Genomic DNA, 16288 nt, shown 5'->3' on the forward strand with positions numbered 1-16288 from the left:
GTCCGCTGATCCCAGCCCGAGGGGGCCCGCTAAGCTCTGTCTGGGGCCGCCCATAGACCCGCCGACCGCAGACCCGCCGACTGCTGGATCGCAGACCTGCCGGCCGCAAGTCCGCAGACCCGCCAACCCACCGACCACAGGCCCCGCCGACCACAGACCTGCCGACCACAAGGCTGCAGACCCACCGACCACAGGCTCCCCCGACCGCAGACCCGACGACCGCAAGCCTGATGACCGCAAGCCTGCCGACCACAGACCCGCTGGCCGCAAGCCCGCCGACCCCTGCCACTGTCTTGCTTCAGCTAGATCAGGGGTGGGAAACCTCCGGCCGTGGTCTCATGCCTCCCTGCTGTGAGCCTCCTGCATTCCTGTTATGAGCCTCCTGCCTCCCTGCTGTGAGCCTCCTGCCACTCTGCTGTGAGCCTCCTGCCCCTCTGCTTTGAGCCTCCCTCTGTTGTGAGCCTCCCTCTGCTGTGAGCCTCTTGCCTCTCCCCTGTGAGCCTCTTGCCACTCTGCTGTGAGCCTTCTGCCTCTCTCCTGTGAGCCTCCTGCCCCTCTGCTGTGAGCCTCCCTCTGCTGTGAGCCTCCTGCCTCACTTTTGTGAGCCTCCTGCCTCTCTCCTGAGCCTCCTGCCTCTCTCCTGTGAGCCACCTGCCTCTCTCCTGTGAGCCTCTTGCCTTTCTCCTGTGAGCTTCCTGCCTCTCACCTGTGAGCCTCTAGCTCTCTGCTGTGAGCCTCCCTCTGCTGTGAGCCTCTAACTCTCTGCTGTGAGCTTCTCTCTGCTGTAAGCCTCCTGCATCTCTGCTGTGAGCCTCCTGCCTCTCTGTTGTGAGCCTCCTGCCTCTCTGCTGTGAGCCTCCTGCCTCCCGGTGCTGTGAGCCTCCTGCCTCCCGCTGCTGTGAGCCACCCTCCCTCCAGTGCTGTGTGCCACGCCCTCCAGTGCTGTCTGTGCTCCCTCAGTCCTGTTCATGTCCTTCAGTCCTGTTTGTGCCCCTCTAGTGTTGTCCGTGCCACCGCCAGTTCTGTCCGTGCCCAGCAGTACTGTCCGAGCCCCAGCACCTCCTATGATGTGTATATGCCCCCAGTCCCTCATGCTGTGATGTGTGTATATGTCCCCAGCCCCTCCTGTTATGTATATACATGTCTTCAGCCCCCCTGCTGTTATGTGTGTGTATGTCCACAGCCCCTCCTGTGATATGTGTATATGTCCCCAGCCCCTCTTGTGATGCATATATATGTCCCCAGCCCTTCCTGTGATGTATATATATGCCCTCAGCCCCTGCTGTGATGTATATATATATATATATATATATATATATATATATATAATATATATGCCCCCAGTCCCTCCTGTGATGTATGTGCCTTCAGCGTCCCCTACCTACCGGGAGGAGGACATATTCACCAGGAAGGGTCAGAAATCAGGCTGGGAACATATATACCCGCATGTGCCCAGGGCGGTATATATATATATATATATATATATATACACATGTTTTTCCAAGAGTGGCAGTGAGAATGTGGAAGGTTTGAGGGGTGGAGGCAGAGCTGGGGGGGGAGCCTGGGCGGAGTCCCAAGGGGGCCCGGCAGTTTTGCCAGTATGGGGCCCTGAAGTTCCTAGTGGCGGCCCTGTTAGCAGAAATAAACACTTGAAATAGAGCACTCTGTGTGTAATGACTCTATATAATATTTGCGTTTCCTTTTTGTACTTAATTACTGAAATAAATTAACTTTTTGATGATATTCTAATTTGAGATGCACTTGTAATGGAAGTCAATGGGGAGTTAAAGCATTTTTCCATCTCGATTTTCCCATAGACTTCCCTTATACTTAGTACACGAGTCGGGCCCGTCTGTTACGAGTACTGAGCACCCAAGCATGGTAGTGCTCGCTCATCACTAGATTTTACCAATTCATTTTAGGGGAGATCCTGCAGGATGAACTGCTGGTTGTCAGCATTTTTTTGAGGTAGTTTTCCTCCATTTCCACGACAAAAATCACACATAAAATGCATGACTAAGTTAGAAGCATATGTACAGATTTTTGATGCAGAATCCATACGGAAATCCGAGTGTAAAATCCGCACCACATACGCAACGTGCGAATCCAGCCTTTAAGGCCCCCTTCACACGTGCGTGTAAATCACGTACGTGTTATGCGCACCGTATTTCACGTCCGTGTTGCGTTTTTAACGTCCGTTTTCTGGCTCCGTGTGTGATGCGTGTGTCATCCGTATGTCCGTATGAGATGTGCGTGTGTCCGTGTTTGTAGTCAGTATGTATTCTGCATGCCATCAGTTTTGCTAGTACGTGTAGCTGGAAAAATTCATGTAATGAATGGGGTAATATGTTGCTGGTGTGTTCAATTCACTCACCCTCACTGTGTCCTGCAAGATAAATGCGATTTCCTAGGGACCTTTTCTAATCACATGCACCTGTTCCAAAATGATACAATCATTGGCATATTTGCAAAAGAACGGACACGGATCATACGGAGATGCATCTGTGTCACGTACGTGTGCTCACGGACCCATTGAGTTTAATGGGTGCGTGTGTGCGTGTTCCGTGAGAAAAACGGACATGCTTCCGTGTTTAACGCACAAACGTATCACGCACACGGACACACGCTCCGTATGAAAAAACGAACGTGTAACTCAGTACATTGCTTAACATTGGAGTACGTGTGCCCGTGTCTCCGGTACGTGCAGGAACGGACCTAACACGTACCGTAGGCACGTGCGTGTGAAGGGGGCCTAAAGCGGGCTTTACACACTGTGATATCGGTCCCGATATCGCTAGTGTGGGTACCCGCCCCCATCTGTTGCGCGACACGGGCAAATCGCTGCCCATGGCGCACAAGATTGCCTAGACCCATCACACATACTTACCTTCCTAGCGACGTTGCTGTGACCGGCGAACCGCCTCCTTTCTAATAGCAGCGGAGAGGCGGAGCTGAGCGGGACGTAACATCCCGCCCACCTCCTTCCTTCTGCATAGCAACCGGGAGGCAGGTAAGGAGAGGTACCTCGTTCCTGCGGTGTCACACGGAGCCATGTATGCTGCCGCAGGAACAAGGAACAACCTCGTTACTGCTGCAGTAATGATTTTTGAGAATGGACCCCCATGTCACCGATGAGCGATTTTGCACAATTTTGCAACGATGCAAAATCGCTCATCGGTGTCACACGCAACGGCATCGCTAATGCGGCCGGATGTGCGTCACAAATTCCGTGACCCCAACGACTCCGCATTAGCGATGTCGTAGCGTGTAAAGCCCCCTTTAGAGAGTATTTACAATCACGATGCAAATATGACCCCCTTGGAAAAAAACTGGTAAAATTCTATTAAGATTGGAGGTTAGGTGAGTGTAAGTGAATGATGGCATTATTCTGCAGCTCAGAGTGAGAATGGGCATTCACCGTGCCCACCTCCCCTCAGCCCCCTCACCAGCTGCCCCCTCAGCCACCTCATTGACTGAAGAGCGCGGGAAGCAGCGTCACGTGATCTGGAGAGGGAATCCCGTGATGTCACTGCCTAATCTGCATATCCACCGTCAGGAGAGGGAGGGTCTCCCCAGCCCATGGTGTGTGTCTACTGGGAGATATTTAAAGGGATTGGGCAGGGACCGAGCAGATGGAGCTGAGCATCTGCTACACAGAGGACCCAGGCAGAAGACAGGGGCTGCACACAGGTGTCAGAGCCAGGGGAAACACAGGTAGGTGACTTCTTATGAGGGCATTGCGCTGATGTGTCACCCTGATCTTCTGCAATGATGGGCTGTATACTGATAAACAAGATGTTCCAGCAGATCCGATCTCTGAAAATACTTCAGAAGTTTCTGCAAAATAGTAGATCGCGGAGACTGCAGCCCTGGGTGAGAAGGGGTTAACAGCAGCTCCTTGTGATTGTCTCTGAAGAGGATCAATTACCTGTCTGGCCAGGGAGCCACACTATTGACTTTCCATTATCTTTAGCATCTCTTCTGTAATCTCATTGGCATAGTATGACTGGGTAGGGTGGCTGAGATCAGGAGCTGTCTTAAGAAATGTCAGGAGCCATGGTGGCTGCAGAAAGGAATGTCACTGTATAGGGAGATGCTAAGATGAAAATGTCATCCATCAGGAAAAGAGAGGGTTAAACATGTCTGCAGATTATGGAAATACAATGGAGAACTGTAAGAAAAGCCATCCTCGTGTTTTAGTGACCAGCCATGACCATCGGTGGTCTTCAGGGCTTTCTGAATAATGACCATCGGTGGTCTGCAGGGCTTTCTGAATAATGACCATCGGTGGTCTGCAGGGCTTTCTGAATAATGACCATCGGTGGTCTGCAGGGCTTTCTGAATAATGACCATCGGTGGTCTGCAGGGCTTTCTGAATAATGACCATCGGTGGTCTGCAGGGCTTTCTGAATAATGACCATCGGTGGTCTGCAGGGCTTTCTGAATAATGACCATCGGTGGTCTGCAGGGCTTTCTGAATAATGACCATCGGTGGTCTGCAGGGCTTTCTGAATAATGACCATCGGTGGTCTGCAGGGCTTTCTGAATAATGACCATCGGTAGTCTGCAGGGCTTTCTGAATAATACTGTTCTGTAGTCTGTTCCCATTAGACAGTATTATGAAGGATGAGGCAAGGCAAGGCTAATCGTGGAGTCTGTCAGATCACTGACCACAATGCAGGAATGATGGACAGAAGAAGAGCCACCAGTATGGGCCACCAGTATGGGCCACCACCAGTATGGGCCACCAGTATGGGCCACCACCAGTATGGGCCACCACCAGTATGGGCCACCAGTATGGGCCACCACCAGTATGGGCCACCACCAGTATGGGCATTCCCAGGTTCTTCTAGCCAAATTGTAGTGTGAGATGCTTCCGTTATGGCAACACTGGCAATGCTGCAGAGAACCGTCACATGCACTGAACACGTTGCCTTGGCATGTGCCCAACCTTATGCTGATAATGTGCAAGAAAAGAAGACACCCTCATGAATTGTAATGATGGACATCCTTGGAATGGAATACAATAAAAGACCTTAAGTTAGAATTTCACTATAAAGTTTTGGTGAAGTGATAAATTCTTAGTTATTTTCTAGTAATATTTCCTGTAGGTCTTCCGATAAAGGAAAGTCAGCCCTCCAGAACCGAGCCATATGCTAATGCTCAGCAAAGCAAATTGTATAAATGGAAGAAATGAGATATGATGACATTTTCACCAGACGCTACCCACAAACAAATAGACTTCTTTGAGACTTGTGTGGGGGTAATCTCTGCTTGTCCTGGATACTGATCGGAGATGATCCTGGATTAGAAAGAAGGCAGAAGTGTGATTATATAATTCTGAGGCGCTAACATGGCAATAGTGGGAGAAGTGTGGGCTACTCAATTAAAAATTCAAAGGCTTCCGATATTTTCCAACCAGAAAATATTCCATTGGATACATTCTGTAAATTCTTTACGTGACACAATCTATATTGTCTAATCTCTGATACTGTGATTTGCAGTCTCCAGGGAATGCCTGCATCATCCTCCACTTATTTTACATACTCTTATAGCGCCATTAATTTTGACAGCTTTCTGCAGACATCGTTATCATCACATCACAGTCCCCATTGGGGCTCAAAATCTAAATTTCTTTTCAGTATGTGTTGTGTTGTAGGAAACCCAGACAAACGAAGGAAGAACATACAAACATCTTTCATATGTTGTCATAAAATATTAGCCTATGCTTATATAGCTCCACCATATTCTGCAGCACTTTACAAACGGGATAATCACTGTCCCCATTGGGGCTCACAATGTATATTCCCTATCAGTATGTTTTTGGAGTGTGGTAGGAAACTGGAGAACTAGGAGGAAACCTAGGTAAACACTGGGAAACCACACTAATTCCTTGCAGATGTTGTCCTTGCAGGGATTTTAACCCAGGACTCCCATTCGAACCAGTAAGTCACCATGCTGCACTAACACATACCCGTAATTTCACCTAAAACCAAGGGAAAAGCTTCCCCATCCATTATAATAACGTAAAACTGCTTTTGGTGTTCAAAATCTGTCCCCATACTTCTGCTCTGTAACTTGCCACCCATTGTTTTAACGTCTGTTCACCAGTATTCTGCCAGCCCTACAGGTGTTAGAGCCTCCTGCCATTGTCCTGCCCTAAAGAGAATCTGTGATATCTGTATGCAGCCAAAGACCATAATATAGATAACAGGCAGTGGAAGGAGACACCTAGTGGTCGGCACTTAGAGTGATTTTTCAGGTTATAAACATCATTTTGGCTAAATAAAGGTCCATAATATTGGTCATTGCATTGTCCTAAGCTTATTGAAACAACAGAGACCCTTAAAGGAATTTTCCAAGAATTGTGCTTTTTACCCCATTGGCCAGTATTTGGTTAAAAAAGAACTGTTGCTCAAATTACCCCCCACTCCATCTGCAGCATCTTCGCTGTTGCTCTAGCAATTGTTTCCATGTTGCACCAGTGACTTCCGTGCACATTACCGCTGCAGCCAATTTCTGAGCTCAGATTCGCTGACCTGAGTGATTGGCTGCAGCAATGATGTGCAATGTAGTTGTGTCATGACTGCTGCAGCCTGCAAACAATCATCAATAGAACAGCAGTGTTCAATTCGGGGAGGGTAACAGCTCCCTTTATTACCAAACTCTGGTTGATGGGGAGTGTGACCAGAAAACCCCTTTAAATGGTGCCTTAAAGTGCTTCAAAATTGGAAAATTATTACTTGCTTAATTATTGAATTCTACTCTTAAAAAATCAAAGAACTTGTGTTGTGTGGAAACTGTCCTCTAAAGCGGGCTTTACACACTGCGATATCGGTCCCAATATCGCCAGTGTGGGTACCCGCCCCCATCTGTTGCGCGACATGGGAAAATCGCTGCCTGTGCTGCACAACATCGCCCAGACCCGTCACACATACTTACCTGCCCGGCGACGTCGCTGTGACCGGCGAACCGCCTCCTTTCTAAGGGGGCGGTCCGTGCGGCGTCATAGCGACGTCACTGAGCGGCCGCCCAATAGCAGCGGAGGGGCGGAGCTGAGCGGGACGTAACATCCTGCCCACCTCCTTCCTTCTGCATAGCGACCGGGAGGCAGGTAAGGAGAGCTTCCTCGTTCCTGCGGCGTCACACATAGCGATGTGTGCTGCCGCAGGAACAAGGAACAACCTCGTTACTGCTGCAGTAACTATATTTGAGAATGGACCCCCATGTCACCGATGAACGATTTTGCAAGTTTTTGCAACGATGCAAAAATCGCTCATCGGTGTCACACGCAACGGCATCGCTAATGCGGCCGGATGTGCGTCACCAATTCCGTGACCCCAACGAGTTTGCATTAGCGATGTCGTAGCGTGTAAAGCCCCCTTACGTCACATGGTAAATAAGATTAGCACCAAAGCCTAAATATCAATTTGTGGATCTTTTTATAGAAATATCTAGAATACTTGAATATCTGCAATCACAATTTCAGCCTTGGAAGGTAGTGGTGATGAGCGAGCGTGCTCACTACTGCTCGTTCAATTGCACATCGAGGTTCTCGGGTGTGACTCAAGTACCGGGTAATGGAAGTCAATGGGAAACTCGAGCATTTTTAAACTCCGATGTTCAATCAAGTACTGAGCAGTGGCGAGCAGGCTCGCTTATCACTACTAATACTAGTGCACCTCAATAAATTAGAATATCATCAAAAAGATCATTTATTTCAGTAATTCAATACAAAAAATGAAAACACATTATATAGTCATTACAAGCAGAGGGATCAATTTCACACGTTTATTTCTGTTAATGTTGATGATTATGGCTTACAGCCAATGAAAACCAAAAAGTCATTATCTCAAAAAATTAGAATATTATATAAGCCAACTGAAAAACTGATTTTAACCTCAGAAATGTTGGCGCCTACTGAAAAGTCTGTACAGTAAATGCCCTCAATACTTGGTCGGGGCTCCTTTTGCGTGAATTACTGCATCAATGCGGCGTGGCATGGAGGCGATCAGCCTGTGGCACTGCTGAGGTGTTATGGAAGACCTGGTTGCTTTGATAGCAGCCTTCAGCTCAACTGCATTGTTGGGTCTGGTATCTCTCACCTTCCTCTTGACAATACCCCATAGATTCTCTATGGGGTTTAGGTCAGACGAGTTTTTTGGCCAATCAAGCACAGTGATACTGTGGTTATTAAACCAGGTATTGGTACTTTTGGCAGTGTGGACAATTGCAAAGTCCTGCTGGAAAATGAAATTTCCATCTCCAGAAAGCTTGTCGGCAGAGGGAAGCATGAAGTGCTGTAAAATTTCCTCGTAGACAGCTGCGCTGACTTTGGTCTTGATAAAACACAGTAGACCTACACTAGCAGATGACATGGCTCCCCAAACCATCTCTGATTGTGGAAACTTCACACTAGACCTCCAGCAGCTTGGACCACAGATCAACAGTCCAGTTCTTTTTCTCCTTTCCCCAGGTAAGATGCTTATGGCGTAGTCTATTGGTCATGAGTGGCTTGACACAAGAAATGAGACAGTTGTAGCCCATGTCCTGGATACGTCTGTGTGTGGTGGCTCTTGAAGCATTGACTCCAGCAGCAGTCCACTCCTTGTGAATCTCCTCCAAATGTTTGAATGGCCTTTTCTTAACAATCCTATGAAGGCTGCGGTTATCCTTTTTGCTTGTCCACTTTTTTCTACCACACTTTTTTTTTCCACTCAACTTTCCATTAATATGCTTGGATACAGCACTCTGTGAACAGCCAGCTTATTTAGCAATGATCTTTTGTGGCTTACCCTCCTTGTGGATTGTGTCAATGACTGCCTTCTGGACATCTGTCAAGTCAGCAGTCTTCCCCATGATTGTGTAGCTACTGAACCAGACTAAGGGACCATTTTAAATGCTTAGGAAGCCTTTTCAGGTGTTTTGTGGTAATTATTCTAATTTTCTGAGATAATGACTTTTGGGTTTTCATTGGCTGTAAGCCATAATCATCAACATTAACAGTAATAAACACTTGAAATAGATCACTCTGTGTGTTATGACTCTATATAATATATGCATTTCCCTTTTAGTATTGAATTACTGAAGTAAATGAACTTTTTGATGATATTCTAATTTATTGAGGAGATGCACTTATAAGTTGTGAATGATTTTAGTTGAAAACTTCATTACTGAAGCAGTCTCCTCCCTTAAAAATATTCAGTCTTGGCTATATCTGAAAATTAAAGGGAATCTGTCACCAGGTTTTTGTTCCCCCATCTCAGAGCAGCATAATGTAGAGACAGAGATCCTGATTCCAGCGATGTGTCACTTACTGAGCTGTTTGCTGTCATTTTGATAAAACCAGCATTTTCTCTGCTGCAGGTCTAGCAGCAATACAGAGCTCATGAAAATGATGGACTACTTGGCAGTAGGCCAAGTAGTCCTCTAATGATAGATAATCTACTGCTGATTAAACAGTGATTTTATCAAAACTACACTAATCATCCCAGTAAGTGACACATCGCTGGAATCAGGATCTCTGCCCCTACGTTATGCTGCTCTCAGATTAGGTGGCAAAAACCTGGTGACAGATTCCCTTTAATATTTCTAAATGTCATTCCATCTCTTACACTTGCAGCATGCCTTTACTTTTAATGTCCTCTTTATTATCATGTTTGATCTTTAGCTGATCATTGATAATTTCTCTCTTTCTAGATATTGACATGACCCTCAACAAAATAGAGAAACTGGGGGGTCTGCGGCAACATAGAGGAAGTCTTCCTCTCCCAGCTGACTCCCGTCGGAGGGGTAGTATGCCATTGCCTTACAAGCATCAGCTGAGGCGTGCACAAGCTGTAGACGAGCTTGACTGGCCAAGTGTCCATTCTGGGTCTTCTGACTCTGTGAGGTCTTCTGACAGTAACCCAGAGTCTAGTGTCTTCAAAGTGATGTTGCTCGGTGACAGTGGAGTAGGCAAGACTACGCTTGCTGGCATCTTTGGAGGCACACAGGATACTTTCCCCCATGAATCTGAACATCCAGGTAACTTTTCTTTAGGGGTGTTGTCGTTTTGGTGGAGAGAGGGCTGCCATTTATGCTAGAACCAAGGGTAATCAAGTTATAATTCTGTTGCCAACAGAGGACACCTATGAGCGAAATCTAATAGTGGATGGAGAAAAAGCCACCCTAATGGTATATGATATCTGGGAACAGGTGAGTAGCAAGATGAACGCCACTGTGTAATGTTACATTGTAACTCGAAAATGTAGAAAAGCACAAAATGTTTATAGATCTGTTATTGGATAATTGTGTAAGATGGTGAATAATTGAAAAAAAATCTATTCTGTATACCCACTTATAAATACAAAGGCACTCATAGTACTATGAAAAATAACCAAATAGTTTTCTGTAGGGAATTATGTAGGAAAGATTTCTGTTTGTACCATCCTCTTTATTAGCCCTGGATATTACACTTTCACCACTATGCATACCCATGGAAGACATGAGAACATCTAGAGAACAGCTTTTAATCTTCTCTTATCCCAACCTATATAAAAAAAATACTCATAGACCACATATTGTGCATAACATTAGATGTACCTACCAATACACAGATTTGTATCTTGTTAAATGTGACCCTAATCTCTCAGTCAGGACCACATACCTGGATGCAAGACAATTGTCTACAGATGGGAGATGCCTTTCTTCTAGTATTCTCAGTGACAGATCGTGGCAGTTTCCAACGTCTACCAGGTCTTCTTCTAAGGTTACGCACTGCCCGTCCACATCGACACATTCCAGTAATTCTTGTTGGCAATAAAGGGGATCTAGCGCGCTCCAGAGAGGTCAGCATGGAAGGTAATGCTTGCCGAAAATGATCAAATATTTGCATAAATAGTAAAGAGGGTATTCTGCATTATTCTGTAAGAACCCAATAATGTGATGAAATATCAAAAGATAGGCCTTTTATGTCTTTATAAATATAACCTTAAAACCACAAAGATGAATAGTGCATGTTCATAAAATGATAGGAAATATCACTGTAAATCGTGAACTTGGGGGTCCTACTGAACCAATGTCCCATCTCATTGCAGAGGTTGGGTGCAAAAAGCAGAGCATGGCTTAATTTCCAGGCCCAAGTATTGATTCGGGGCGCCCCACCACACTACATGAAATACATGGTCCTGGCTGTGCGTGTGGATTTTGGGCGTGCAGGCTGGAAACCCCTGTATACCGCATACTGCTGCTGGTGTCAGCTGGCCAGGACTGGATGACAACTTACGCGCACAAGGAGACCAACAGTTCACTTTAAACCACAATTCTTTAGTGAACGGTTCATTGTCGTTCACAACTTTACACTCTAGAGAGCGGGCACATATTGTTTCTTCCAGTACGTTACATATTCACTTTGCATTAACAGACTCAGTTCAACTTCCCTCTGGGTTGTGTCTGATTTAAATGGACCCGTACAACCCAGTCCAGCATAACAGTACACACCGTGATGGTCACCTTTCCTTCTTGCAGTCCCACATTAAATCTTTTCAGTGGGCCCCTAATGACTGGTTTAAAGCTTTGCACACCCAGACATCTAGACGTCTAACTGACACCACTCGGTTGGTGGATTATGTCACATCCCAGTGGAGGTTAACCTGGTACTTTGGAGGTTAAGCCTGGATGTTAGGCTTCCATCCTCTGGCACCTATCGTCTTTGGTCACTCCGTTCAAGGATCGGTCTCTAGTAACAACGTTGTTTATACCATGTCTCCTGCCACTCTCGAGATTCACACTATCACTGACTATGTGTATGTCACATTCGCTCACTGACTATCTAGAATGAACCATCCTTTCCCTGTCAGATGACCCCTCCCAGAGTGGGTTAATCCCAACACTTAACTGTTTCTGTCCCTGTGGTCTGTTTCTGGGCAGAACTTCCTTACAAACATTCTACACCTTATATCACCACACATTATTTATTACTTTTCATAATTTTTGGTGTATATATTACGGTAGGCATTTTTGACAGGAATGCTGATCTCACCTGCTGCAGAAATCTCTGGTTTAGAGAAACAATTGCCTCATATTGAGCACATTGTAATGATAAACTGGGCTCAGGAGAGAAATAGAAGATAAAGGTCCTGAGTCATACACACACCGGTGATTTTCTCACCGAACTTGTTGAGGGGGCGGGGTGGAGTCAGACACTCCTGATTCAAGAAGAGGCGCACACTAAATTTTTGCACAACTGAATAGCACAGACGTTTTGAAAGGGCTCAGCTCAAGCAAAGAGTATAATGTAAATCAATGACTGGACAGTTTGTCTCTCCGCTCACATACAGCCAGCCATGAACAGAGCATTTCCAGTAAGGCTGCGTATATGTGACGCCCTGGACCCCCAGGGGTCACAGGTCACTACACACACCCCCACCCCAGTAAGGTACCATCAGTCAACAAAGACCTGATTGCCTCCCTCAGAGTCAGACAGGCACACCAGGTGGGCGGAGTCAGGCGGATAGACATGCCCCCAGAGGAGTCTGCTGGCCTGAGGCAGGAAATACAAGCAGATGAGGATTAAGTTTTGGAGAGAGTAGTAAGAGGAGTACCATTCTGTGAGGGGCCTGGGTTGGAGCCTAGGACCCCCGATCAGTCAGGCAGGCAGACGGTGGTGGCTGCCTGCAGGAGTCCGGGAGGACAGAACTGCGAAACCGTAGGGACCGTGACCGGGTGGTGGCCCGTCGGACCCGAACCGGGGAGCTAACTTGTTTACCGGAGCACCAGGCTGGGTACTCAGACCCCGAACTAGCCTATAAGCTACTAGGTGTAGTCAAATTCACTGATTGCGGTCTGGACCTCAGGGGTTCATTCCCACCCAAAGTCCCGATTGACGGCAAAAGCCCACCGATTCCGGATAAGAGCCACCGCCAAGGGCCAGAGATCCAGCGGGCCGGCGCCTGCGGGCAAAAGGGGCTCCTCCGGCATCTGAAAGTCGGGGAGTGGACTACCGTTGCTGAAGCATAGGAGTCAAAACACACAATTAGAGGTGCAGGAGAAAGGCGACATCACCACCCTTACCGGGGACTCACGCAGCCGGCTGCGGGCACCGATCTTCACCGAACGTGGTTTACCAGTGACTCTGTGTGGTTTAATTGTGAGTACAACAGTGCCATCAGGCACCGCACCGCACCGCGACACTGCGCCCTGCAACCTCCCTCGGGCCCCGGGACCAACACCCCCTACCCATGGAGGGGTCAACACCTAGCTGCGCCCACTACACCGCTCCCGGGAGCCCCGTACCTTCACGGCAGCGGTGGTGTCCACCATACAATCAACACAACCCGTGGGTGGCGTCACGAACTTTACCTATTCCACCAAACCCCTGCGTGCACCGCCACTACCCCCTTTCAGAGCGACGTGACCCCCGGGTCCGTGAGAGGCTCGAGCCACCACCCGCAGTACACGAGCACGGATCCGAGCGGCTCGGCGGCCGCAGCCGAGGCCGCGGGGCAGTACATATACTCATCAGTTTTTGGCCATCAGGCGCAATCCGGCAGAAACATGAAAAAACGCATCCGGCGTCTGTTGACGCCGGATGCGTTTTTTCCCCCATAGACTTCTATTAGTGCCGGATTGCGCTGGATGGCCTTGTGTTCCATCCGGCTTTCACCAGATCCGGCACAATTTGCTTGTCCGGTGAAGAGGGAACGTTGAGGTGAACATTTTTGTGTCCGGCAAAAAAAAACGCACTGGATCCGGCGCTGTACGGCGTGTTTTATAATGGAAGCCTATGGATGCCGGATTCGGCGTAATATGGCAAAAAAACAGATTGCGGCCGCCGGATCCGTCCTTTTGAACTGAGCATGCTCAGTTTGAAAACAGATTTGTCAAAAAACGGAAGAAACAGATCGAAAAAACTGATGCGACTGATCAGTTTTTTCGCCGGATCCTTCGCATCACTTTTTTCGCCAGATTGTGCCTGATGGCAAAAAACGGATGTGTGCACTTAGCCTAATGGGGAGGTTTTTTTTTTTTTCCTTTTGGTAAACTATATCTGAAAGCATTGTTTCAACCCCAGTGACAGCCATTCAGAGACTGCGAATGGCTCACACCGAGGAGCCTGAAAACATTAGTAAGTAAACATTGCAGTAAAGCAAGCCTGCGCGTTGTGATTGTTGTTTCACGGATGACATAGTCGAGCACCTGCGATACTTGGCCGAGTACCCGAGCACCACAATGCTCGATCAAGTACTGTACAGTGGCGAGGACATTCGCCCATCACTACTCATAAGGAATCTCAAGCACATTTTGACTAATAGCATGCTTTAGGAGTATTGTCAAGTTTGGAAATTTTCATGTATCAGTCAGATAGGAAATAATTACCAGATCGCCGGGGGTCCGACCACTGGGACCCCCAGCGATTCTGAAAAATGGGTGAATGGAGCAGTGGTCTGTCATGTGCATTGCCACTCCATGCTGATGACCAGCCGAGTGCAGCACATAGCTATCTCTGACATGCCCTTTTAAAAGGAACCTGTCACATTGTACATACAGACTAATCTGTGGACCACATAGTAAAGAGAAGGAGAAGCTGAACAGAATAATATATAAGTTTGTTGGAAAAGATTCCATATAACGAGTATTTTTTTGATTGCAGTCCCTGATGTTTGTCCAGTGGGCAGTCCTACTAGTGATTGTGCATACAGAGATGGCTGTCAGTCATACAGTGTAGACTGTCAATTACTGAATAGGTCTGCCCACTGGACTCATGCATACAACAGCAGGGATTTGGGTGGATAAAATACAAGTTTACTGAAACGTTTCTACCATTTTGATATCATCCTGCCTGCAGATCAGATACCACTTTCAAGATGACAGGTTCCCTTTACTCCCTTTAAGAATTAATGAAGCAACAGTGCACATGATCGACCACTCTATTCTCATGGAGCTCTTGAGAACCCCGATTCTTGGGATGAGTGGGTATCTCAGTGGTCAGATTTTGAGCTATTAAGATGTTATCTCCTTTCTGGTGGATAGGGGATTAACTTCCACACTTGAGAGTACCCCTTTAACTATACCACTAGGACACTGATGTTGATGTTTTGTTCTAAGCTCACATTTGTTCATGTCCTATATCATTTTCCTGAATGTGTATGAATAAAATATAGGATAACTTTCAAAATTATATATCTATTTTTTTTTCTTTCTTTACTGTAGTTCAAAGTATCATTATTGCTATGATACTGCTGTTTACTTTGTATTTTTATTGTTCTCTTCCAGAGGGACGCTCCCTGGCCGGCATGTTAAGCTGTAAGTACACAGAGACATCTGCTGCCCTCCACCATAATACTCAAGAGCTGCTTGAAGGGGTTGTCAGGCAGATTCGTTTACGAAAGGATGAAGTAGAACGCCCTCCTCAGACAGCCACCCTTTTGCCACCAGGGCGTAGAGAGAGTTTGACCAAAAGAGCGAGGCGACTCTTGCAAGGGATTATGGGAAAACATAAAGGATTCTTCAAGCAAAGATCAAAATCATGCCATGACCTTTCTGTCCTGTGACTAATAAACTGTCAACTGCGTGTCATGTGGGAGTCATGAGACTCATTTGGATATCTGGCCAGCCTAACAGAAAAGGCCCTGATCACATCCTACATGGGGCCATATCAATAGCACATGTGCTCCACAGAGTATTTACATCATCAAGGAAACCTGGACTAGTGATCAAGCTGGAATAGCATTATATATCAGTATACATAAGCTCACTGCTTAATGTGACATTCATAAAATATTCATTTCATTTCTAAAGGTTGTAATTGATTGCTTAATGAATAATTGCTTTTTACTTTTTTTTAAATGCCACTTCCATATATTTATTGAGGATAATCTGTGAAACTGACAAAAAAATGCTAGTTTTACCTCTGTAAGCAAATCTAACATAGACTACAACTGATGTAAATTATTGAAAACTGCCATACCAACAGCATTAGTAGAACACACACACACACACACACACACACACACACACACACACACACACACACACATACCCCATTCATTCAAAAGTCTAAATGTCCCTGTTAAAATGCCTAAAAAAAAATCATATCAAGAAGAATAATTTCAGATCTTTTTCCACCTATAATGTCACCCATAATCTGAAACAATTACATTAAGAAACTGAAATAATTTTGAGGGGGGGGAATAAAAAATAAAAAAATGTGGTTGTGTTCAAAAGTAGGCACTCAAATGTAAACTCTTGTTAGATAATAGTACATAGTTGCCATCATTTACAGTGATTCTGATTGACCTTTTATAAA

The 16288-nt window shown here is 46.4% G+C and overlaps 1 protein-coding gene across 1 annotated transcript; it reads left to right on the forward strand.

The window, feature by feature from the left end:
- Window positions 1–3632: 3632 nt before the first annotated feature.
- Window positions 3633–16021, forward strand: REM2 (RRAD and GEM like GTPase 2). The gene is made up of 5 exons (XM_075340888.1): window positions 3633–3714; window positions 9700–10026; window positions 10124–10197; window positions 10635–10842; window positions 15256–16021. Exons 1-5 carry the CDS (start codon window positions 3633–3635, stop codon window positions 15531–15533), a joined length of 969 nt encoding a protein of 322 aa, XP_075197003.1. The 3' UTR covers window positions 15534–16021.
- The last annotated feature ends 267 nt before the right edge of the window (window positions 16022–16288 follow it).

This window comes from Anomaloglossus baeobatrachus, chromosome 1 (assembly GCF_048569485.1).
Source record: "Anomaloglossus baeobatrachus isolate aAnoBae1 chromosome 1, aAnoBae1.hap1, whole genome shotgun sequence".
Lineage (NCBI taxonomy): Eukaryota > Metazoa > Chordata > Amphibia > Anura > Aromobatidae > Anomaloglossus > Anomaloglossus baeobatrachus.